Source organism: Pan troglodytes, chromosome 4 (assembly GCF_028858775.2).
Source record: "Pan troglodytes isolate AG18354 chromosome 4, NHGRI_mPanTro3-v2.0_pri, whole genome shotgun sequence".
Lineage (NCBI taxonomy): Eukaryota > Metazoa > Chordata > Mammalia > Primates > Hominidae > Pan > Pan troglodytes.
The window spans coordinates 45,206,391-45,229,941 of record NC_072402.2 but is presented as its reverse complement, the minus strand read 5'-3'; the positions used below and the strand labels follow the sequence as shown (position 1 = coordinate 45,229,941).

The 23,551-nt window shown below is 42.9% G+C and overlaps 1 protein-coding gene across 4 annotated transcripts in view; it reads left to right on the top strand.

Annotated features, from left to right (window-relative positions):
- The window catches only part of MARVELD2 (MARVEL domain containing 2), a 29,286-nt gene extending 6,276 nt beyond the window's left edge, over positions 1 to 23,010 (top strand). For 2 of the 4 annotated variants that reach the window (XM_517724.9, XM_009449056.5), the window contains exons 3-7: positions 3,658 to 3,693; positions 11,220 to 11,368; positions 11,615 to 11,786; positions 19,187 to 19,237; positions 20,271 to 23,010. In XM_517724.9, coding sequence (XP_517724.3) covers positions 3,658 to 3,693; positions 11,220 to 11,368; positions 11,615 to 11,786; positions 19,187 to 19,237; positions 20,271 to 20,393 — 531 coding nt within the window. In that variant the 3' untranslated portion in view covers positions 20,394 to 23,010. The remainder of the gene's footprint in view (positions 1 to 3,657; positions 3,694 to 11,219; positions 11,369 to 11,614; positions 11,787 to 19,186; positions 19,238 to 20,270) is intronic. The other 2 variants (XM_063810403.1, XM_016953198.4) reach the window with 1 other exon arrangement.
- The last annotated feature ends 541 nt before the right edge of the window (positions 23,011 to 23,551 follow it).

Sequence of the window (23,551 nt, the reverse complement as noted above, 5' to 3'; positions counted from 1 at the left end):
TTAAACGTTACAATTTACTTTCTCCCAGTGAGTTGAATAAAGCCAAATAAGAATGTGGTAAACCATGTTTGATTTTTTTTAAGTATTGAGGGATTGAATTGTAATGAACATACTCTGAAAACTTGCCCAGTGGTTTTGATAATTTGTCTTTATTTGAGGAAGATGTATAGTCCAAAATGAGAATGGAAGTCCTACATTGTTTTTATATTTCTAGAACTTAATAGGATAATAATGAGAATAAATAATAATGAGAACAATAAGAAGAATAAAATAATAATAACTGAAGGATGAGATAAAAGCCCTACCTAAAATTATTTTGGTTGAACAGTAGCAAATGTTAGAGTATGTTCCACTGGCTACATTATTCTCTGAAGTAAGTTGATATTTTGCCTTCTTCCAAGGATATGTGTGTAGTAGACTCTCCTATGCCACTGAAATTTTCAGTATTTACCTTAAAATTTTTTGTAATTTTAAGTTAACTATATTATGAATTTTTGCTTTTCCACTTTTCCTAAGACTTCTTAGATGCTATACAATTGCACATGGTATATATTGGGCAAAACTATAAATAAAAATTAAATCCTGTCCTTATAAAAGCACACACTGACATATGTATTTTGTTTTTAATCTTTTGCTTGAATCTGATGCATAGCAACAAATAGCGCTTTGGTTTTAAAATTTTTTTAATTTTTTTTTTCTTTAGAGATGAGTATTTGCCATGTTGTCCGGGCTGGTCTCAAACTCCTGGACTCAAGCAATCCACCGGCCTTGGCATCCCAAAGTGCTGGGATTACAGGTGTGAGCCACCATGCCTGGCCCGTTTTTTGGTTTTTTTAATTTTTTTTTTTTTTTTTTTTTTTTTTTTTGAGACGGAGTCTCACTCTGTTGCCAGAGTGCAGTGGCACTGTTGCGGGAAGTCAGGGACCCCGAACAGAGGGACCGGCTGAAGCCATGGCAGAAGAACATAAATTGTGAAGATTTCATGGACATTTATTAGTTCCCCAAATTAATACTTTTATAATTTCTTATGCCTGTCTTTACTGCAATCTCTGAACATAAATTGTGAAGATTTCATGGACACTTATCACTTCCCCAATCAATACCCTTGTGATTTCCTATGCCTGTCTTTACTTTAATCTCTTAATCCCGTCATCTTCATAAACTGAGGAGTATGTATGTCGCCTCAGGACCGTGTGATGATTGAGTTAACTGCACAAATTGTTTGTAGAGCATGTGTGTTTGAACAGTATGAAATCTGGGCACCTTGAAAAAAGAACAGGATAACAGCAATGTTCAGGGAACAAGGGAGATAACCTTAAACTCTGGCTGCCTGTGAGCTGGGCGGAACAGAGCCATATTTCTCTTCTTTCAAAAGCAAATAGGAGAAATATCGCTGAATTCTTTTTCTCAGCAAGGAACATCCCTGGGAAAGAGAATGCATCCCTGAGGGTAGGCCTCTGAAATGGCCGCTTTGGGGATGGCTGTCTTTTACAATCATAGATAAGGGATGAAATAAGCCCTGGTCTCCTGTAGTGCTCCCAGGCTTATTAGGACAAGGAAATTCCCGCCTAATAAATTTTGGTCAGACCAGTTGTCTGCTCTCAAACCCTGTCTCCTGATAAGATGTTATCAGTGACAATGCATGCCTGAAACTTCATTAGCAATTTTAATTTTGCCCCGTCCTGTGGTCCTGTGATCTCGCCCTGCCTCCATTTGCCTTGTGATATTTTATTACCTTGTAAAGCATGTGATCTCTGTGACCCACACCCTATTCATACACTCCCTCCCCTTTTGAAAATCACTAATAAAAACTTGCTGGTTTTACGGCTCAGGGGCATCACGGAACCTGCTGACATGTGATGTCTCCCCTGCACACCCAGCTTTAAAATTTCTCTCTTTTGTACTCTTTCCCTTTATTTCTCAGACTGGCCGACACTTAGGGAATATAGAAAAGAACCTACGTGAAATATCGGGGATGAATTTCCCCCAATATCTGGCACCAGGCTGGAGTGCAGTGGCACAATCTCTGCTCACTGTAACCTCCACTTCCCAGGTTCAAGCGATCCTTCTGCCTCAGCCCCCCTAGTAGCTGGGATTACAGGCACATGCCACCATGCCCAGCTAATTTTTGTATTTAGTAGAGACAGGGTTTCGCCATGTTGGCCAGGCTGGTCTTGAGCTCCTGACCTCTGGTGATCCATCTGCCTTGGCCTCCCAGAGTCATAGGATTACAGGTGTGAGCCACCACGCCCAGCCTTAGATTTTCTTTTTACACCTAGTGGAATGGGAAACAAATCATTTTGTTGTCGTTGTTGTTGTTGATGGTTTGTTTTGAGGAAGGGTCTCACTCTGTCACCCAGCCTGCAATACGGTGGCACAATCATGGCTCACTCCAGCTTTGACCTCCCAGGCTCAAGCAATCTTCCCGCCTCAGCCTCCCAGGTAGCTGGGACTACAGGTATACACCACCACACCTGGCTATTTTTTAATATTTTTTGTAGAGACAGGGTATCACTATGTTACCCAGGCAGGTCTTGAACTTCTGGGCTCAAGCAATCCTCCTGCCTCAGCCTCCCAAAGTGTTGGGATTATAAGTATAAGCCACTGTGCTTGATGGAAAAAAATAGTTTTATAACAAGTACCTACATGTTATACAAAGGACTTTGACATGTGTCCATGTGATCTCTCTCTATATATATTTTAAATTTTTTGTAGAGACGGGGTCTTGCTATGTTGCTCAGGCTGGTCTCAAACTCCTGGCCTCAAGCGATCCTCTCCCCTCAGCCTCCCAAAGTGCTGGGATTACAGGCATAAGCCACCGTGCCTAGCTTGATTGTCACAAAATAATTTATCTTGCTAGAACTCTACATAGATTCAAGTTATTTCTAAAAATGTGTCTTAGCATTTTAAGCATATTTCTTACTTTTTTTTAATGTAACAAACCTTCACGTGTATTAAATTTTTGTTTCTTAAAGTTACAATTTATTTCTTAAATGTACATCTCTGTGTACAAAGTAAAAAATGTTAATTCTAATCAGTATGAAATCCAGATAGTGAAACACATACTTCCTCATAAATTTATGCTAGTTGCATAAGTTATTAAATGTTAATATTTAAAAATTCTATATGAATAGAATGATCAACATAATACTTTTATTTCTTTTTCCTTTCTCAACAAAAACTTATGTCTATGAGACTTTTCATAATGCCTAATTAGACTTCAGTCACCTGATGTTGAAGGTTGTGCCTGTCTGTACGTTGCTATAACTTCCTAAAGGTTAGAAGATGTAATGGCCTAGGGCTTTTTTCTATTAATTTTGTAGAGTAATTGTCCTAACTCTTTAATCATGCAAAGTAATGGGAGGCAAGAATAAATAAAATTTGAGGGTAATTCAGAGTGGTTTATCTAACAGTTTCCACCATCCCTGTATTCCCTACTCCTCTCTATGCCCTGATTGACAGGCAATTACAGTTATCCCTCTTCTTAGTTCTCCGCTGGCCCTTCAAAACCTAGGCAAAAAGAGGATGAGAAACACCCATCAAGTAGAGGATCAACCTCTTAAAATTGAGGTTGGGCTATAAATGCAAATGGATGAAAATATTTGCAAAGTAGCTTCACATGCCTTTGAAAAACTATTTGAACTCTTTTTGTTCCAGATAAATGAGCCATCATTGTCATCGAAAAGGAAAATGGTAAGAATAAAGTTTACTTCATATTATACTTTAGATTTGTTAATACTTTTCTCTTAGGTCTATTTATCTACATAGTAGTATCGTACATCTGTGAAATGTAGCTATTGGCCAGGTGCGGTGGCTTACACCTGTAATCCCAGCACTTTGGGAGGCTGAGGAGGGCGGAGCACTTGAGACGAGGATTTCAAGACCAGCCTGGCCAAAATGGTGAAACCCCGTCTCTACCAAAAATACAAAAATTACCTGCACGTGGTGGCACACGCCTGTAATCCCAGCTACTCTGGAGGCTGAGGCACGAGAACCACTTGAATCTGGGAGGTGAAGGTTTCAGTGAGCCGAGACCATGTCACTGCACTCCAGCCTGGGTGACAGAGTGAGACTGTTTAAAAAAAAAAAAAGAAAAGAAAGTGTAGCTATTACATCGAGTTCATATTAGGACTTTGAGCTTTTTTCCAGATACTAAAAGGACCAAATTAAACAATCATATCTATAGCTTCTTTTAATTTTGTTAGATGAAAATTTATGCAAGTAAACAAACCAACATATGTTTGAAATTTAATTATTTTTTAAATGAAAGTGATTCTCTGAAACTTTCTTCACTTGTATTTAAAGTTCTGTGCTGTTCTTTGTATCCTTCTCACCTTGCTTTCAGATGCCAAATTTTTTACTACACAGGACAGTTAAAAAAGAAATTAATAATAATAATACTTTTTTTTTTCTTTGAGATGGAGTCTCTGTCACCCAGGCTGGAGTGCAGTGGCGCTATCTCGGCTCACTGCAAGCTCCGCCTCCCAGGTTCACACCATTCTCCTGCCTCAGCCTCCTGAGTAGCTGGGACTACAGGTGCCCGCCACCGCGCCCGGCTAATTTTTTGTATTTTTAGTAGAGATGGGGTTTCACCATGTTAGCTAGTTTCACGAGGTCAGGATGTTCTCGATCTCCTGACCTCGTGATCTGCCCGCCTCGGCCTCCCAAAGTGCTGGGATTATGGGTGTGAGCCAGCATGCCCGGCCAATAATACTTTTTTTTAAAGATGCCAAATTTTGTAGTGTCAGGGAATTTCTATTCCACAATTTACCAACTGTGTGGCAGTAGACAAATTATTTAACCTTTCTATGCCTGCATTTCTTCATCTGTGAGATTGCAATAGTAATAATTCATACCTCTCAAGTTTGCTGAGAGGACTCAGTGAGATGCTGTTATCATTATTTACATATATGTAATAATTTATTTTAATAATCATAATTTTACCCTCATTGAAAATTTTACCCTCATTTTTTGAGATACTGGACATTATTATTATTATTATTATTATTATTTTTAGACAGAGTCTTGCTCTGTCACCCAGGCTGGAGTGCAGTGGTGTGATCTCGGCTCACTGCAACCTTTGCCTCCCAGGTCCAAGCAATTCTCCTGCCTCAGCCTCCTGAATAGCTGGGATTACAGGCGCCCGCCACCACACCCAGCCAATTTTTGTATTTTTAGTAGAGACAGGGTTTCACCATGTTGGTCAGGCTGGTCTCGAACCCCTGACCTCGTGATCCACCCGCCTTAGCCTCCCAAAGTGCTGGGATTACAGGCGTGAGTCACCGCGCCCGGCCTGCACATTATTTCTTAGCAAGGAGTTGAGAATTCAGTCTTTGGATTTGTTTCTCTGAAAAGAGAGCATATTTACTTGGTTGAAAATTCAAAAGGGTCTGTCACCCAGGCTGAGGGCAGCCGCAAACTCCTGGGCTCAAACAATCCTCCCACCTTAACCTCCCAAGTAGCTGGGACTACAGGCATGCACCACCATGCCAGTTAATTTTTAAATAATTTTTAGTAGAGAAGAGGTCTCACTATGTTGCCTGGGCTGGTCTTAAGTGATCCTCCTGCCTCAGCCTCCCAAAGCACTGGGATTACAGGTGTGAGCCACCTCACCCAGCCAGCAAGTGAACTTTAGAATCAGGCAATCTAAATTTGAGTACTAGGTCAGCTACTTACTAGTTCTGCGATCCTGGGGAAATTGCTTACTTTCTCTGAACTTCAGTTTCCTGTCTGTTGTTTGGTTTAATACTAGGGGGTGCCTTCTTATTTTGTGTTTTAATTAATATAATTTTTAAAAGCAAATAAGACCACTTTTAAAAGAAATAATAGATATAAGATAAGATCCCATAGAGACAGCAACAAATTCTGAAGGCTGTGCTTTAAGTGCTGTGCAGGTTTATATTATAAGCTAGAAAAGCCGGAATCTAATGTGGGCATGGAACGTGATGGTATGGGTTTGAGGTCAGGGGCCTGTGCATTATTATATTATACACTCAAAGGGAGAGAGAATCAAGAATTGGAGAAATAAATGCATACTGAAACACATAGCTAGTTCTCTCTATATCTTTTCCTTTTTTTTTTTTTTTTTTTTTGGTTTGTTTTTTTGAGACAGAGTCTCACTCTGTCACCAGGCTGGAGTGCTGTGGCACGATCTCGGCTCACCGCAACCTCCGACTTCCTGGTTCAAGCAATTGTCCTGCCTCAGCCTCCCTTAGTTCTCTCTATTTCTAACCTGACAGATATTCATTCAGCCCATTTTTAAGTTGAAAAGTTTAATAATTATATTCATAACATTACTTAGACTAGTTTTTGCTGGAAGCAAAGAACGGTGATGTTACTCTGGGGCACTGGGCCATTTTCCCCTTTCCTTTGACATGTCTGTCATCAAGAGTACTGTCTAAGAGTGGCCTTTCCCATGCTGGAGCTTAATGCAGTCTTCCCACAAAAGCCTGACAAGGATTTAATTCTTTGTCTCATATGTGGTTTTAGATTTCTTCCCAATAGAGAACAGGTGCAGTGGCTCACGCCTGTAATCCGAGCACTTTGGGAAGCCAAAGCAGGTGGATCTCTTGAGGCCAGGAGTTTGGGACCAGCCTCGCCAACATGGTGAAACCCCATTTCTACTTAAAATACAAAAATTAGCCAGGCATGGTGGTGCATGCCTGTAATCCCAGCTACTCGGGAGGCTGAGGCAGGAGAGTGGCTTGAACTGGGAGGCAGAGGTGGCAGTGAGCAAAGATCATGCCACTGCACTCCAGCCTGGGTGACAGAGCGAGACTGTGTCTCAAAAAAAAAGTTTTTTCCCAATAGAGTTTTCCAAACTGATGATCGGGAAGGTTCATCCAAAAAGAGCAGAAAAAAAGTTAAGACCATAAAAATAAAAAAAAATTTAGGCCGGGCATGGTGGCTCACACCTGTAATCCCAGCATTTTTGGAAGCCAAGGTGGGTGGATCACCAGAGGTCAGGAGTTTGAGACCAGCCTGGGCAACATGGCAAAATCCCATCTCTACTAAAAATACAAAAAATTAGCCGGGTGTGGTGGCGCAAGCCTGTAATCCCAGCTACTTGGGAGACTGAGGCAGGAGAATGACTTGAACCTGGAAGGTGGAGGTTGCAGTGAGCTGAGATCCAGATTGTTACCACTGCACTCCAGCCTGGGCAATAGTGCGAGACTGTCTCAAAAATAAATTAAGTAATTAAAATAAATTTAAAGCAGATGAAATGTCTACATGGAAATATTCTGATTTCTTCAGGCTCCCTTTCTATATTAAAAGGTAAGTCTTACAATTAGGGATGGGCAAGTAAGAAAAATGATTAGTTCTTCCTTAAAAAAATTTTATGTAGAAAACAAATTAATGATGGACCTTCTGCCCAAAGCAGCTTTGACCAGGAGATCTGAGATTGATGCTGGGACTGCTGCTGAGATCCAGAGGATCAACAAGCTCATAGCAGCTTCCTCAGCACCACGAGATCTGGATTGTTAAACATTTAGGAGTTAAACCATGAGTCCATATGGGGGTCAAAAAAAATAAAACAGAAGTTAAAGAGAAATAGAAATTCATTTATTAAAGCCAAAAAAGCTCCCCCTAATGTTTAATACCATTATTCGTTTTCAAGACTAAGTATATAGGAATTCATTAGGATGAAGAAATGGCATCCTAATCAGCAAGAAGTACAGCAGAATAAATACTAACTTCAAAATGTGTTGCCTAAAAATATCCTGGCTTAATTTCATTTCCTCGGGGTACTCTGCTCGCCACTCATGTTTTTGCAGATTTGGAGACCAAGTGGCGAGGCATGCTTTCTACATCTAGGTGATCTGGCTTCTGTCCCACCTAGAGCCATGGTTGGAGAGCTTTTCCTTTTCATAACCTTCCCCTAGGGCTGGTTAGCAGCCTCCACACCTAATCCAATCTAAAGGGTGTGCTATTTGGTGAGTTAAAGTGCTAGTGGTTTTTAGATTGAGCTAATATTAAACCAAAGCCAGTTTCAGGGTAAGGAAATCAGGAAACAAAGGATTTTTAAAGCTTCCTGGCAAGATGAAGATTAAGGTTTTAAAATCCTGTTTGGTTTTTTATTTGCGGTGAAGTAGGGGCCCTCCCAAGCCACTCTCAGTTTAGTTCAGCAAGCATTTCTTGAAGGCTTAAGGGGTCAGTAGAGGGGAGGGAGGTTACTGCTCCAAAGAGGAATCATGTTCCCAAGCACCATCTTACTTTCCAGTAGCAGTATGGCATTGCTTGCCCCGTCCATCACAAGCTCACTTCTAGTGTGCTACTAGAACTCCATGCAACTTTAGGATATGAACAATATACATTTAAGCTAACAGGTTTCTTTATGTTATTCATTTAAAGTATCAATGAACCAGGTCAGGCACCGTGGCTCACACCCGTAGCCCTAGCACTTTGGGAGGCCAAGGAGGGAGGATAGGTTGAGCCCAGGAGTTCGAGGCTGCAGTGAGCTATATGATCTCGCCACTGCACTCCAGCCTGGGTGGCACAGTGAGACTGTATCAAAAAAAAAAAAGTATCAATAAACCAAATAGTTCTGGGTTATTTATTTATTTGTTTGTTTGTTTGTTTTTTGAGACAGGGTTTCACTCTGTCACCCAGGCTGAGTGGAGTGGCATGATCACGATTCACTGCAGCCTTGACCTCCTGGGTTTAAGTAATCCTCCCACCTCAGACTCCCAAGTAGCCTGGACCACAGGTGCATGCCACCACACCCAGTTAATTTTTTATTTTTTGGCCAGGCACTGTGGCTCATGCCTGTAATCCCAGCACTTTGGGAGGCTGAGGTGGGTGGATTGCCTGAGCTCAGAAGTTTGAGACCAGACTGGGAAATATGGTGAAACCCCATCTCTACTAAAATACAAAAAATTAGCCAGTCATGGTGGTGTGCACCTGTAGTCCCAGCTATTCAGGAGGCTGAGGCAGGAGAATTGCTTAAACCTGGAGGCAGAGGTTGCAGTGAGTCGAGATCATGCCACTGCACTCCAGCCTGGGCAACAGAACGAGACTCTGTCTCAAGAAAAAATATATTTTTTTATTTTTTTTTGTAGAGACAGCATCTCCCTATGTTGCCCAGGCTGGTCTCAAACATCTGGGCTCAAGCAATCCTCCTGCCTTGGCCTCCCAAAGTGCTAGGATTACAGGAATGAGCTACTGCACATGGCCTAGTTCTGGGTTTTATTTATTTATTTATTTTTGAGACAGAGTCTCGCTCTGTCACCCAGGCTAGACTGCAGTGGCACAATCTCAGCTCCTTGCCACCTCCGCCTCCCGGGCTCAAGCCATTCTCCTGCCTCAGCCTCCTGAGTAGCTGGGATTACAGGTGCACACCACCACGCCCGGCTAATTTTTGTATTTTTAGTAGAGACAGGGTTTCACCATGTTGGCCAGGCTGGTCTTGAACGCCTGACATTAAATGATCCACCCCCTTTGGCCTCCCAAAGTGCTGAGATTACAGGCGTGAGCCATCTCGCCTGGCCCAGTTCTGGGTTTTAATTGTGGCTTTTCTACTTAATAGTTATGTGACCTTGGAGAATTGACTTGACCTCTCTGAACCTCACTTCTGTTTTTAATTTTTTTTTTTAAGAGACAGGGTCTTGCTCTGATGCCCAGGCTGGAGTGCAGTGGACCATTCACAGCTCCCTGCAGCCTCGAACTCCTGGCCTCAAGTGATCCTCCCACCTCCCACCTCAGCCTCCCAAAATGTTAGGCTTACACGTGTAAGCCCCTGCACCTGGCCTCAACCTCATTTCTTTTCTTTTCTTTTCTTTTTTTTTTTTTTTTTTTTTTTTTTTTTTTTTTTTTTTTTTTTTTTTGAGACAGAGTCTCACTCTGTTGCCCAGGCTGGAGTGCAGTGGCGTGATCTTGGCTCACTGCAAGCTCCGCCTCCTGGGTTCACGCCATTGTCCTGCCTCAGCCTCCCAAGTAGCTGGGACTACAGGCGCCCGCCACCATGCCCGGCTAATTTTTATATTTTTAGTAGAGACAGGGTTTCACCATGCTGGCCAGGCTGGTCTTGAACACCTGACCTCGTGATCCACCAACCTCGGCCTCCCAAAGTGCTGAGATTACAGGCATGAGTCACCACGCCCGGCCAACTCATTTCCTTTTCTAATCCACTCAGTGGTTACTTACAATTAAATCATCCCAAATTGCCATTATCATTACTTTCTCTTTGCATTTAAGTAGCCTTGTTCCATTTTTATCCTTGAATTTATTTTGAATTACATTTTTTATTCCTTTACGGTTAGTTGGGGTGTAAATTCTAAATAGGTAAGTTCTTAAGACTGCGTGTTTGGCATTGCATCATCCACCTTTGACATGTACACGATTGGGGCTGGAGTGTGTTTTACCTACTGTGTATTACCATATCCCAAATGTGATTCCCTTAGCTATTACAGAAACGTTCAGAACAACTTTGTGACTATAAAACATATAATTGTGATGTGAAATGTTAACTCTTATTTCCACTTTTCTTCCTCCTGTCTTCCTCCCCATTTTCTTCTTCTTTTTTTTTTTTTTTTTTTTTTTTTTTTTGAGCCAGAGTCTCACTCTATCACCCAGGCTGGAGTGCAGTAATGCAATCACAGCTCACTGTAACCTCTACCTCCCGGACTCAAGCAATCCTCCCACCTCAGCCTCCAAGCCTCCCAAGTAGCTACTAGCGGACTACAGACACACACCGCTGCATCTGCCAGATTTTTTTTTTTTTTTAAACAGAGTCTCAGTCTGTCTCCCAAGCTGGAGTGCAGTGGTACAATCTTGGTTCACTGCAACCTCCACCTCCTGGGCCCAAACGATTCTCCTGCCTCAGCCTCCCGAGGAGCTGGGATTATAGGCACCCGCCACCACTCCCAGCTAATTTTTGTATTTTTAATAGAGATGGGGTTTCACCACGTTGGCCAGGCTGGTTTCAAACTCCTGATCTCAAGTGGTCAGCCCACCTCGGTTTCCCAAAGTGCTGGGATTACAGGCGTGAGCCACTGTGCCTGGCCTTAAACTTTTTATAGAGACAGGGTCTTGCCATGTTGGCCAGGCTGGTCTTGAACTCCTGGCCTCATGTGATCCTCTGGCTTTGTCCTCCCAAAGTGCTAGGATCACAGGTTTGAGCCACCCCACCTGATCTTCTTCCTCATTTTCTAAGAATGAATTCAGAGGGTTTTTTTCTGCCTATGTTTATTTAAAAATCCTCTTTTTCTCCCTAACTGCAGTGTGAAATGGCCACCAGTGGTGACAGACAAAGAGACTCAGAAGTTAATTTCAAGGAACTGAGAACAGCAAAAATGAAACCTGAACTACTGAGTGGACACATCCCCCCAGGCCACATTCCTAAACCTATCGTGATGCCCGACTATGTGGCGTGAGTGTCAGTCTGAATTCTTCCTCAAGGTAGAAGTTGAGGGGCCCCATTTGGTCCTTTCATTTTCCAGTTTGTCTCCAAGTTAATACTCTGTGCTTAAAATCATGTATGTAAATAGTTGTTATCTGAGAGGTAATGTATTGAATTGAAGGTACAATATGATCAGTAAGGAATAAGATAAGCTGATTTCCCATTCAGCTTCTTTTAGTGAAACAGTTATATCTTTGGCTTATGTTTTTCCCCTAGAAAATACCCTGTGATTCAGACAGATGATGAGCGAGAACGCTTTAAAGCTGTGTTCCAAGACCAGTTTTCAGAGTACAAAGAGCTGTCTGCAGAAGTTCAGGCTGTCCTGAGGAAGTTTGATGAGCTGGATGCAGTGATGAGCAGATTGCCACATCATTCGGAAAGCCGACAGGTTAGTATGTGCAGCTGCCTAGGAGGAGCACTGAAATCTAGAGGATGAATAAAATCTGGCATTTTTTTTTTTTCTGTGAGACAGAGTCTTGTTCTGTTGCCAGGCTGGAGTGCAGTGGCACAATCTTGGCTTGCTGCAATCTCCACCTCCTGGGTTCAAGCAATTCTCCTGCCTCAGCCTCCCGAGTAGCTGGGATTACAGGCACATGCCACCACACGTAGCTAATTTTTTTCTATTTTTAGTGGAGATGCAGTTTTGCCATGTTGGCCAAGAGTGGCCTCAAGTGATCCACCTGCCTTGGCCTCCCAGAGTGCTGGGATTACAGTCATGAGCCACCGCATTTGGCATAAAATCTGGCTTTTTTTTTTTTTTTTTTTTTTGAGGCTAGAATCTCACTCTGTCACCCAGGCTGGAGTGCAGTGGCGTGATCTTGGCTCACTGCAAGCTCCACCTCCCGAGTTCATGCCATTCTCCTGCCTCAGCCTCCCGAGTAGCTGGGACTAAGGCACCTGCCACCACGCCCAGCTAATTTTTTTGTATTTTTAGTAGAGATGGGGTTTCACCATGTTAGCCAGGATGATCTCGATCTCCTGACCTCGGGATCCACCCGCCTCGGCCTCCCAAAGTGCTGGGATTCAGGCGGGAGCCACCACGCCTGGCCCCCAAAATCTGGCTTTTAAAAAAATTTATAACCATTTACATCTGCTTTCTGTGTCTAGGAAAGCATTTGAGATCCTCAAGGTGTCTAGTCAAGATGACAATTCAAATTAGGTAACTTAATATCTTTTGTCTTCAATTATTAAACAGTATTTCTTTTTTTTTTTTTTTCACTCTGTGCTTACCCATATTTTATTTTCTTACTTAAGTAAAATACAAATTTGCCTAAGATAGATACTGAGTCAGTCAGGGTCCCAAAGTAGACAGATAGCACATTCAAATTAGGATAATTCACAAAGGTTTATTCAGAAAGGGAATGTAGGGAAGCCACCAGGGGCATTGCATTCCCCTGCTAAGCCAGAGCCCAGCAGTTAGCACCCCAGGCCCAAAGGCAGAGCGCCCACTGAGTAAGAGTAGAGAGCAGAAATGGCCAGGCGCAGTGGCTTATGCCTGTAATCCCAACACTTTAAGAGGCCAAGGTGGGCAGATCGCTTGAGCCCACGCATGCAAGACCAGCCTGGACAACATGGTGAAACCCCGTCTCTACAAAAAATATAAAAATTAGCCGGGCATGGTGGCATGCACCTGTAGACCCAGCAGGAGGCTGAGGTGCGAGGATTGCCTGAACCCAGGAGGTGGAGGTTGCAGTGAGCTGTGATTTTGTCACTACACTCCATCCTGAAGGACAGAGTGAGACCATGTCTCCAAAAAAAAAAAGCAGATATGAGATATGCTACAAATGTGAGCTGCTGGACACACACATCAGACAGGTAGCTGTGATTATGACAAAGAGGAAAACCAGGAGTAGATATGGTAGTTACAGAGGCTTAAGCTTTTTCGTAGTGCTCTTCCCCACCCCCCACATTTTTCACATTTTGAAATAGGAATGCCTTATAACCTGTGCCATTTTTTAATTTTTATTTTATTTTATTTTTTTGAGATGGAGTTTTGCTCTTGTTGCCCAGGCTGGAGTGCCATGGCGCGATCCCGGCTCACTGCACCCTCTGCCTCCCGGGTTGAAGCGATTCTCCCACCTCAGCCTCCCAAGCAGCTGGGATTATAGGCATGCGCCACCATGCCCAGCTAATTTTGTATTTTTAGTAGAGACAGGGTTTCACCATGGTGGTTAGGCTGGTCTCAAACTCCTGACCTTATGATCCACCCGCCTTAGCCTCCCAAAGTGCTGGGATTACAGGCGTGAGCCACCGTGCCTGGCCACCTGTGCCATTTTTTAATCAGATGTACTCTTTTTTTTTTTTTTTTTTTTTGAGATGAAGTCTTGCTCTGTCACCCAGACTGGAGTGCAGTGGTGCAATCTCGGCTCACTGCAACCTTTGCCTCCCAGGTTATGCAATTCTCCTGCCTCAGCTTCCTGAGTAGATGGGACTATAGGTGCACACCCGGCTAATTTTTGTATTTTTAGTAGAGGCAGGGTTTCCCCATTTAGGCCAGGCTGGTCTCGAACTCCTGACCTCAGGTGATCCACCTACCTCAGCCTCCCAAAGTGCTGGTATTACAGGCAAGAGCCACTGCATCCGGCCCAGATGTACTCTTTTTAATTGAGATCTCATTCACATATAATAAACCCACCCTTTTAAAGTGTACAATTCAGTGAATTTTAGTATAGTTACAGAGTTTTGCAATCAGCACCACTCAAATTCCACAACAGTTTTATCACCCCAAAAAGAAACCCTATATTGGCTGGGGGTGGTGGCTCATGCCTGTAATCTCAGCAGTTTGGGATGCTGAGGCAGGCAGATCACTTGAGGTCAGGAATTCGAGACCAGCCTGGCCAACATGGTGAAATGCTGTCTCTACTAAAAGTACAAAAATTAGTTGGGCACGTTGGCAGGCTGAGTAATCTCAGCTACTTGGGAGGCTGAGGCAGGAGAATCACTTGAACCCAGGAGGTGGAGGTTGCAGTGGGCCGAGATTGCGCCACTGCACTCCAGCCTGGGCAACAGAGCGAGACCCTGTCTCAAAAAAAAAATATATATATATATATATATGAAACCCTTTACGAATTAGCAGTTATTTCCCATTCTCAGCTCTGTCCAACCATTGACAACCACTAATCTACTTTCTGTCCGAATGGATTTGCCTAGTTTGAACATTTCATGTCAATCTTTTGTGTCTGGCTTCTTCATTTTCCATAATCTTTTCAAGGTTCATCCATATTTTAGCATAAGTCAATACATATTCCTTTTTGTGGTGGAATAATATTCTGCTATATGGATATACCACATTTTGTTTATCCATTTATCAAGAGATAGACATTTGGTCATTTCCAAATGTCTATATAGTCATTTCCACTCATTGGCTGTTACGAATAATGCTGGTATAAATATTTGTGTAATATTCTGTCTTTTTAAAAGAGGCTGTATTAATCTATTACATGTATGATTAAATTTTAAAAACACAGCTTTGTAAAAACTAAATGTCGGTCTGGCTGTGGTGGCACATGCCTGCAGTCCCAGCTACTTGGGAGGCTGAGGCAGGCAAGTCGTGTGAACCCGGGAGGCGGAGGTTGCAGTGAGCCAAGATCATGCCACTGCACTCCAGCCTGGGCGACAGAGCCAAAAAAAACCAAAAAACAAAAAAAAAACCTAAATGTCAAATTTATGTATGGGAACACACACACACACACACATATATATATATATAAATTTTTTACCTGAGAAGTTAGGTGTCTTTGTTTCAATCACAGACTCTTTGCTAAGTGTGCATTTAAATCACTTATCATTATGAGTTAACTAAGCCAAATGTGTATTACAGTAACATTTTCCTAATCCTGGAGCAATGGAATGGTGTTGGCTAAGAGACGCCAGTACCAGGAAGCAAGAGAAATTCAGCAAATATTGAGGTTGAATGTCAGTACCATTTGGAAAATAAGCAAGGCCCACAGGTCTAAGAAGGGTGACCTAGTCTCTCAGAGGCCGTCAAAGGAGTGCAGGAAGGCATGAGGCCCCAGGAATCTGGATCAGCACAGGTTGGGAAATGCAGGCTTGTTGGGAGAAATAATGAAGAAAATCCTGACCTGTAAGGCCGGGCGTGGTGGCTCACACCTGTAATCCTAGCAGTTTGGGAGGCTGAGGTGGGCAGATCAACTGAGGTTGGGAGTAATAATGAAGAAAATCCTGACCTGTAAGGCCGGGCGTGGTGGCTCACACCTGTAATCCTAGCAGTTTGGGAGGCTGAGGTGGGCAGATCACCTGAGGTTGGGAGTTCCAGACCAGCCTGACCAACATGGAGAAACCCCATCTCGGCCAGGCACGGTGGCTCATGCCTGTAATGCCAGCACTTTGGGAGGCCAAGGTGAAACCGCGTCTCTACTAAAAATACAAAAATTAGCCAGGCATGGTGGTGTGTGCCTGTAATTCCAGCTACTCAGAAGGCAGAGACAAGAGAATTGCTTGAACCCGGGAGTCGGAGGTTGCAGTGAGCTGAGGTCGTGCCACTGCACTCCAGCCTGGGCGACAGAGCGAGACTTCATCTCAAAAAAAAAAAAACAAAAAAAGAAACCATCCCAACTAAAAATACAAAATTAGCCGCGCGTGGTGGTGCATGTGTGTAATCCCAGCTACTCGGGAAGGCTGAGGCAGGAGAATCGCTTGACCCAGGAGGCAGAGGCTCTGGTGTGCCAAGATCGCGCCATTGCACTCCAGCCTGGGCAACAAGAGCGAAACTCTGTCTTAAAAAAAAAAAAAAAGCTGGGCGCGGTGGCTCACACCTGGAATCCCAGCACTTTGGGAGGCCGAGGCAGGCGGATCATGAGGTCAGGAGATCGAGACCAGCCTGGCCAGCATAGTGAAACCCCGTCCCTACTAAAAATACAAAAAATTAGCCGGGCATGGTGGTGGGCGCCTGTAATCCTTGCTACTCGGGAGGCTGAGGCAGGAGAATGGCTTGAACCTGGGAGGCGGAGGTTGCAGTGAGACGAGATTGTGCCATTGCACTCCAGCCTGGGCGACAGAGTGAGACTCTGTCTCAAAAAAAAAAACAAAGAAAATCTTGACCTTGACCTGTAATCTTTGAGCCAACACCCAGTGGTATCTGGTTTGTGTGCTTTGTATGAATGGACAAGGGCTGCAGCACATGGTCTGCAGTTGGGAAATCAAGAGGGTCCTGATGACAGTACAGGTTGAGAGACTAAGTCTTCCCATGATGTTTCCACACAATATCAACAACAGCCATTACCTGTGATTTTTAACAAGACAGGGCTTGTAAGTAACCCAATGGCAGGCCCACGGTTATTATTATCAGTGTATCCTCCAGTCCTTATCTAAAGTAGAAATACTAACCATATTACAAAAGTTAGCTTCTCCTTGGCCACAGGCCGAGCTTTGTCCTGGGCAGGAGTCCACAGGCTCATTCGTTTTCCCACCATGTCCCCATGGAAGCATGTGAGGCATTTCAAAGCCCAGTGGGCCTGTTTGGAGGCAGGTTCTCCCACAGACATGGTTGTGCACCACTGAAAAATAGTCACATGACTTTTCTGAGCCCATAAAGTAGAAATATTGCCCCAAACAATCCCTCTGGTCCTCACCACTCCTTAAATTCAGTGACAGACTCTAGATGGATGTTACAGCTCATCTCTGACTGCATCTCCAGCACAGCAGTGCTAACCCCAACAGCAAGTTTATTCCTTGTCCAGGATCTGTTATTACAGATTACAATTAAATCACCAGGTTTATCTTCACTGCTGGCAAGCATTCAAAACACAAACATACTCATGATCTCAGTATGTAAAAGAGATTGAAGAATTAAAATAGTTCAGGCAAGGGGGCTCATGGCTGTAATCCCCACACTTTGAGAGACAAGGCAGGAAGAGTGCTCGAAGCCAGGAGTTCAAGATGAGCTTGGGCAACATAGCAAGACCACATCTACACACAAAAAAGTAAAAGTTAGCGGCCGGGCATGGTGGCTCACACCTGTAATCCCAGCACTTTGGGAGGCCGAGGTGGGTGAATCACAAGGTCAGGAGTTCGAGACCAGCCAGGCCAACATGGTGAAACCCCATCTCTACTGAAAATACAAAAAATTAGCTGGGCGTAGTGGCAGGTGCCTGTAATCCCAGCTACTCGGGAGGCTGAGGCAGGAGAATCACTTGAACCTAGGAGGCGAAGGTTGCAGTGAGCCAAGATCGCACCACTGCACTCCAGCCTGGGTGACAGAATTGAGACTCCATCTCAAAAATAAAAAATATATAAATATAAATAAAAATTAGCCAGGCCTGGTGATGTGCCGTATAATCCCAGCTACTTGGGAGGCTGAGACAGGAGGATCGCTTGAGCCCAAGAAGTTTTGGTTACAGTGAGCTATTACACCACTGCCTTCCAGCTTGGGCAACAGAGCAAGACCCTGTCTCAAAAAAAAAAAAAAAGAAGAAAATATACTGGGAAAAGGATATGGATCAGTGATAGAAAAAGTTCTCAGGCCAAGCTTTTATTTTATTAGTTTTTTATTTATTTATTTATTTTTGAGACAGAGTCTCTGTTGCCCAGGCTGGAGTGCAGTGGCGTGATCTTGGCTCACTGCAACCTCCGCCTCCTGGGTTCAAGTGATTCTACTGTCTCAAACTCCTAAGTAGCTGAGATTACAGGTGCCCGCCACCATGCCTGGCTAATTTTTGTATTTTTAGTAGAGATGGGGTTTCGCCATGTTGGCCAGGCTGGTCTTGAACTCCTGATCTCAGGTGATCCACCCACCTCAGCCTCCCAAAGTGCTGGGATTACAGGTGTAGGGCAAGCTTTTAGAACTATAAATTACTGGCTGGGCACAGTGACTCATGCGTGTAATCCCAGTACTTTGGGAGGCCAAGGTGGGCAGATCACTTGAGGCCAGGAGTTCAAGACCAGCCTGGGAAACATGGCAAAACTCCATCTCTACTAAAAATACAAAAATTAGCTGGGCATGGTGATGCACACCTGTAATTCCAGCTACTTGGGAGGCTGAGGCTCAATAACAGCTTGAGCCAGAGAGGTGGGAGTTGCAGTGAGCTGAGATCACACCACTGTACTCCAGCCTGGGCGACAGAGGGAGACTGTCTTAAAAAGAAAAAAAAAATGCTGTAAATTATTATATTTATTTATTTATTAGGTTTGCATTGTCTGACAATCTCTATGCATAGGTTTGCATGGATGAACGAGGGCATTGCTATAGTAATGTGTTCCCTTTGGATAGGCCGTTCAACTCCTTAACAAAGTTCGTATTTATTATAAAACTTAGAAAAAAGTTACAAGGAGCCTTATATTAGCTATTTTCAAAAGTTGCATACTCTCAAACTTCTTAATCCCAACACCTAATAACTCAAAAAAGAACTTTCCAAAAAGGATGAACATAATCATAGCTAATGTGGTTATTATGTGGCAAGCACTTTATAAGGATCATTTCAAATAAGTGAACCTTCTTACAACCCTTTGAGATCATTATGGTTTTATTTCCATTTTACCAATAAGGAAACTGAACTTGCCAGCTGTATGACCCTGGGCAAGCTATGTATCCTCCCTAAGGGCCTGGGGCTTGGGTCTGGTTGCATGTGGTCAGGGCCCTTTCTCTCTTTTATCGCCTGGGCCTAGCAGATAGTAAGCCTTCAAATATTTGCCTGTGAATTGAATTTTTGTGTGTGAATGTTTTCATTATTTTCTTAGGTAAAAATTGTTTTTTGTTCTAATTCTCAGTGTGCTTTGAGATATGATTTGAGTAAATGCAAATGTTTTAAGTATACAATGTATTATTTTTAGGAACATGAGAGAATTTCAAGAATCCATGAAGAGTTTAAGAAAAAAAAGAATGTGAGTAAAACAGTTTTCTTCAAACTGTATTCTTATCCAAGTACATATGTGATAATTTACAGACTCTAGATTCTGTTAGCTAAACTAGTTCCTTTTTGTATTTCATGAGATGCTCCTTTTAAGAGAAAATGGCTGCTGGATGCCATTTCTTCTCATGTCTGCTCTGAATACATTTTGCTGTGTCCTGATTTAGCAACCTAGAGAAATGAGCATTGATCAGGAATTCTCCACCTGTTCCTTCAAAAAGATGAACTGATTTTACATCTTTCCAACTCTAACTTAATCTCAAAATCAGTAGAGGTGGCTGGACACTGGCTCAGGCCTGTAATCCCAGCACTTTGGCAAGCCAAGGCGAGTGGAATGCTTGAGCCCAGGAGTTTGAGACCAGCCTGGGCAACATGGCGAAACCTTGTCTCTACAAAAAAATACAAGCATTAGCCGGTAGTGGTGGCACACGCCTGTAGCCCCAGCTACTTGGGAGGCTGAAGTGGGAGGATCACTTGTGCCTGGGAGGCAGAGGTTGCACTGGGAGACAGTACGCCACTGCACTCTAGCCTGGGCAACAAAGTGAAACCCTGTCTCAAAAAGAAAAAAAAAATCAGTAAAGGCTGGAGAGACCATTTATTAATATTTTCTATACTTACTACTTTTTTTTTTTTTTTAAAGAGATGGGGTCTTGGCATGTTGCCTAAGCTGGCCTCAAATACCTGGGCTCAAGCAATCCTTCCACCTCAGCCTCCTGAGTTGCTGGGACTACAGGCACATGCCACTGTACCTAGCTTTATCAGATATTAAAATGAAAGGTGTCTCAGCACTTTGTACTTCTGCTTGATTTTGCTGTGAACCTAAAACTGCTCTAAAAAAAAAAAAGTACATTTAAAAAATATGTAGAGAGCTTAACTGTTACCCTGAGTTCAGAATCTGCTGTAGAGACTTTTGCTATGTATGATCATTTCCTGGGTGACAATGTATGTTTCTGTGTTTTTCACTGAGGAAGCCAGGAGCCAAAATAATACTTATATTTCTTTTACAGGATCCTACATTTCTGGAAAAAAAAGAACGCTGTGATTACCTAAAGAATAAACTTTCTCACATAAAGCAAAGAATTCAAGAATATGATAAAGTAATGAATTGGGATGTACAAGGTTATTCTTAACCCTTATTTGAAACCACTTTATTTTTTTATTTTATTTTATTTTTTTGAGATGAAGTCTCACTCTGTTACCCAGGCTGGAATGCAGTGGCACAATCTCGGCTCACTGCAACCTCCACCTCCCGGGTTCAAGCAATTCTCCTGTTCAAGCAATTAGCCTCCCCAGTAGCTGGGATTACAGGCATGCGCTGCCACACCCCGCTAATTTTTGTATTTTTAGTAGAGACGAGGTTTCACCATGTTGGTCAGGCTGGGAAACTACTTTTTAAAAAAAATAGCAAGTTTACTATTTATTTACTGCCTTTTTAATGCTAGCCTCTGTGGTAGAGAAGCAAGCGCTTCCCAAATCAGCTTCCAATTGGTTTAACCAGTGTGCAACATTAAAGATTTTACTCAGACATTTTTAAACGAATTCAAATGTTCTAAGGGCCTTTACTAAGAATGGAAAAAATCCTGTGTTCATCTTTCATCTGTGACCAATTTCAAATTCATCTATCTCATTTAAATGTGTCATCATTTTAGAGATCGTATCCTGGCAGTGTGATGGGCAAGTGGACCATCAATTCTGGTGCTACTTTTTCCTTTTTTACTCAGGCAGGTTCCTAGGATTTTTCTGGGACAAATTTCTCTTCCTAGAGAAATTCCTAGGGGATTTCTAAAGGATTTTTCTAAGAGAAAAAGGGTGACATCTTTCAAAGGTGTCATTTATTCCCTTGAAAGGTGTTTGAATCCCAGATCAACATTTTCAGACATCCTGATCTTGGGCAAATTGCTTAATCTCTCTGTGCCTGTTTCCTCTTCTGTAAAATGGGGCTAATAATAGTCCCTTCCTCATAGAGTTGTTAGGATTAAAGGAGTTACTAATATGGTAGGAACTATATTAGTGTTTGTGAAGTCTACTGAAGTGTTTGTGAAATGAATAAATTATAAAGAATGAGTCTCAAGAAAAGGTCCTTAATGAGCAAGCCCAACCTACTTAACCAAAAGCTCAAGTGTCTGGTGCCTTTCTGGTTTGTGGTGTTAACTCATGGCCTTAGCCTGGTGCTTCACTGTGGCTCTGTGGCCCCTGGGGTTCCACATGGCCTCCCTGTCTTTCATCAGTGTGACTGTACATCTCTCCATCTCCCCATAGTCCAGCCTGCCCTGGACACATTGAATTGTATGAATGGTATTGCTTTTTTTTTTTTTTTTTTTGAGACAGAGTCTTACTCTGTTGCCCAGACTGTAGTGCAGTGGCACGATCTCGGCTCACTGCAAGCTCCGCCTCCCAGGTTCACGTCATTTTCCTGCCTCAGCCTCCCGAGTAGCTGGGACTACAGGTGCCTGCCACCACGCCCAGCTAATTTTTTTGTATTTTTAGTAGAGATGGGGTTTCAACATGTTAGCCAGGATGGTCTCAATCTCCTGACCTCATGATCCACCCGCCTCAGCCTCCCAAAGTGTTGGGATTACAGGCATGAGCCACCATGCCCAGCTGGTATTGCTTTTCTATCCCCTTTGGACATACATGCTACAGTCCCACAATGTAGCATTTCCTTGGAAACTCCCTTTGAATTTTTGGATTTTGGGGATGCTTCATCTTTCTTTTTTTTTTTTTTTTTTTTTTTTTTGAGATGGAGTTTCGCTCTTGTTGCCCAGGCTGGAGTACAGTGGTATGATCTTGGCTCACTGCAGCCTCTGCCTCCTGGGTTCAAGCGATTCTCCTGCCTCTGCCTCCCAAGTAGCTGGGATTACAGGCACCCACCACCATGCCCAGCTAATTTTTTGTATTTTTAGTAGAGACAGGATTTCACTATGTTGGCCAGGTTGGTCTTGAGCTCCTGACCTCAGATGATCCACCAGCCTCGGCCTTCTGAAGTGCTGGGATTCAGGTGTGAGCCACCGTGCCCAGCAGGGATGCTTCATCTTTCTAAGAATTATCTTGGCTTTGGACTTTATTCATAAATGTTTTATTTCTGTTAGTATGAACAATAGACTGCCTTAACAAAGTTTTTTTTTTAAACAAAATCGTTCTTGTTGGATTTTATTCAGCAGCATCTATCATGTAGATAAATTCCCAGGTGTAGCATTACAGCTTCTGACTAATATAGCTGCCATTCAGACAATTAATGTTCAAAGAGTTTTCTAAAGTGATAAAACCAAAGAAAAGCATGTGGAAAAGCAGAAGCTTAGAAAGTTGTGGTCACTGAATGCACTCCCTGGTTTTTATTTGTCAGTGAAATCTTTATGCATTCATTGTTAATATTTTAATTCCATGGCTTTGTAGGCTGTGCTGTGTCTGAAGGGGTAACACCTTAGGGAAACATGAGGCCCCTTATGGGACCCCCCAAATGGAACAACTTCACTTTCTCTTTTATGTATTGAGCCCTGTGTTAACATTTCACTTAAGAAGAGCACCAGTGCTTTAAAAAAAAAAAAAAAAAAAAAAAAGGTAAAATATTACCATTTTAATAGACTGTAAAGAGTTAGATTCCTGTTGAAGTGTTAAGGAAATTTAACTTTGTGAAACTTTTAAAATAAAGTTTATAAATGTAGCTAATCTTTGAAAAACCAATGCAGTAACACTGATTTGTAAATGTTGTGGTCAATCCCTAGGTGCATTAAAGTTTCAGTCACCTGCCGTGTGTGTGTGTGCCCTTTTATGTTTGCCTTCCTAGCATTCCTGTGTTCACTGTGCATGTTCTTGAAAATATTTTCACCTGTCAGAAAATAAACTGGAAAGTCATTGAAAACCCGTAGGTCACGATGCTCAGGTGACTCACTGTTTCTCCTTCCCCCATTATTTGCAATAATTCAAAGTCCAGGCCACTGTATTAGTTTCCTAGGACTGCCATGACAATGTACTACAAACTGAGTGGCTCAAAACAACTGAAATGTGTTGTCTCACAGACCTGCAGCCTAGAAGTCTGGAAGCAAGGTGTCAGCTGGGACATGCTCCCTCAAAAACCTGTAGGGGAGTCCTCTTCTAGTTTCTGGTGGTTTGCTGGCCATGTTTGACGTTCCTTGGCTTGTAGATGCATCTCTCCAATCCTCCATTCTCGCATGGCCTTCTCCCTGTCTGGCCATACCAGTCATATTGAATGAGAGGCCCACCTTCTCCAGCACGATCTCCTGTGAACTCATTACATTTGCTAGGACGCTATTTCCAAGTAAAGTCACGT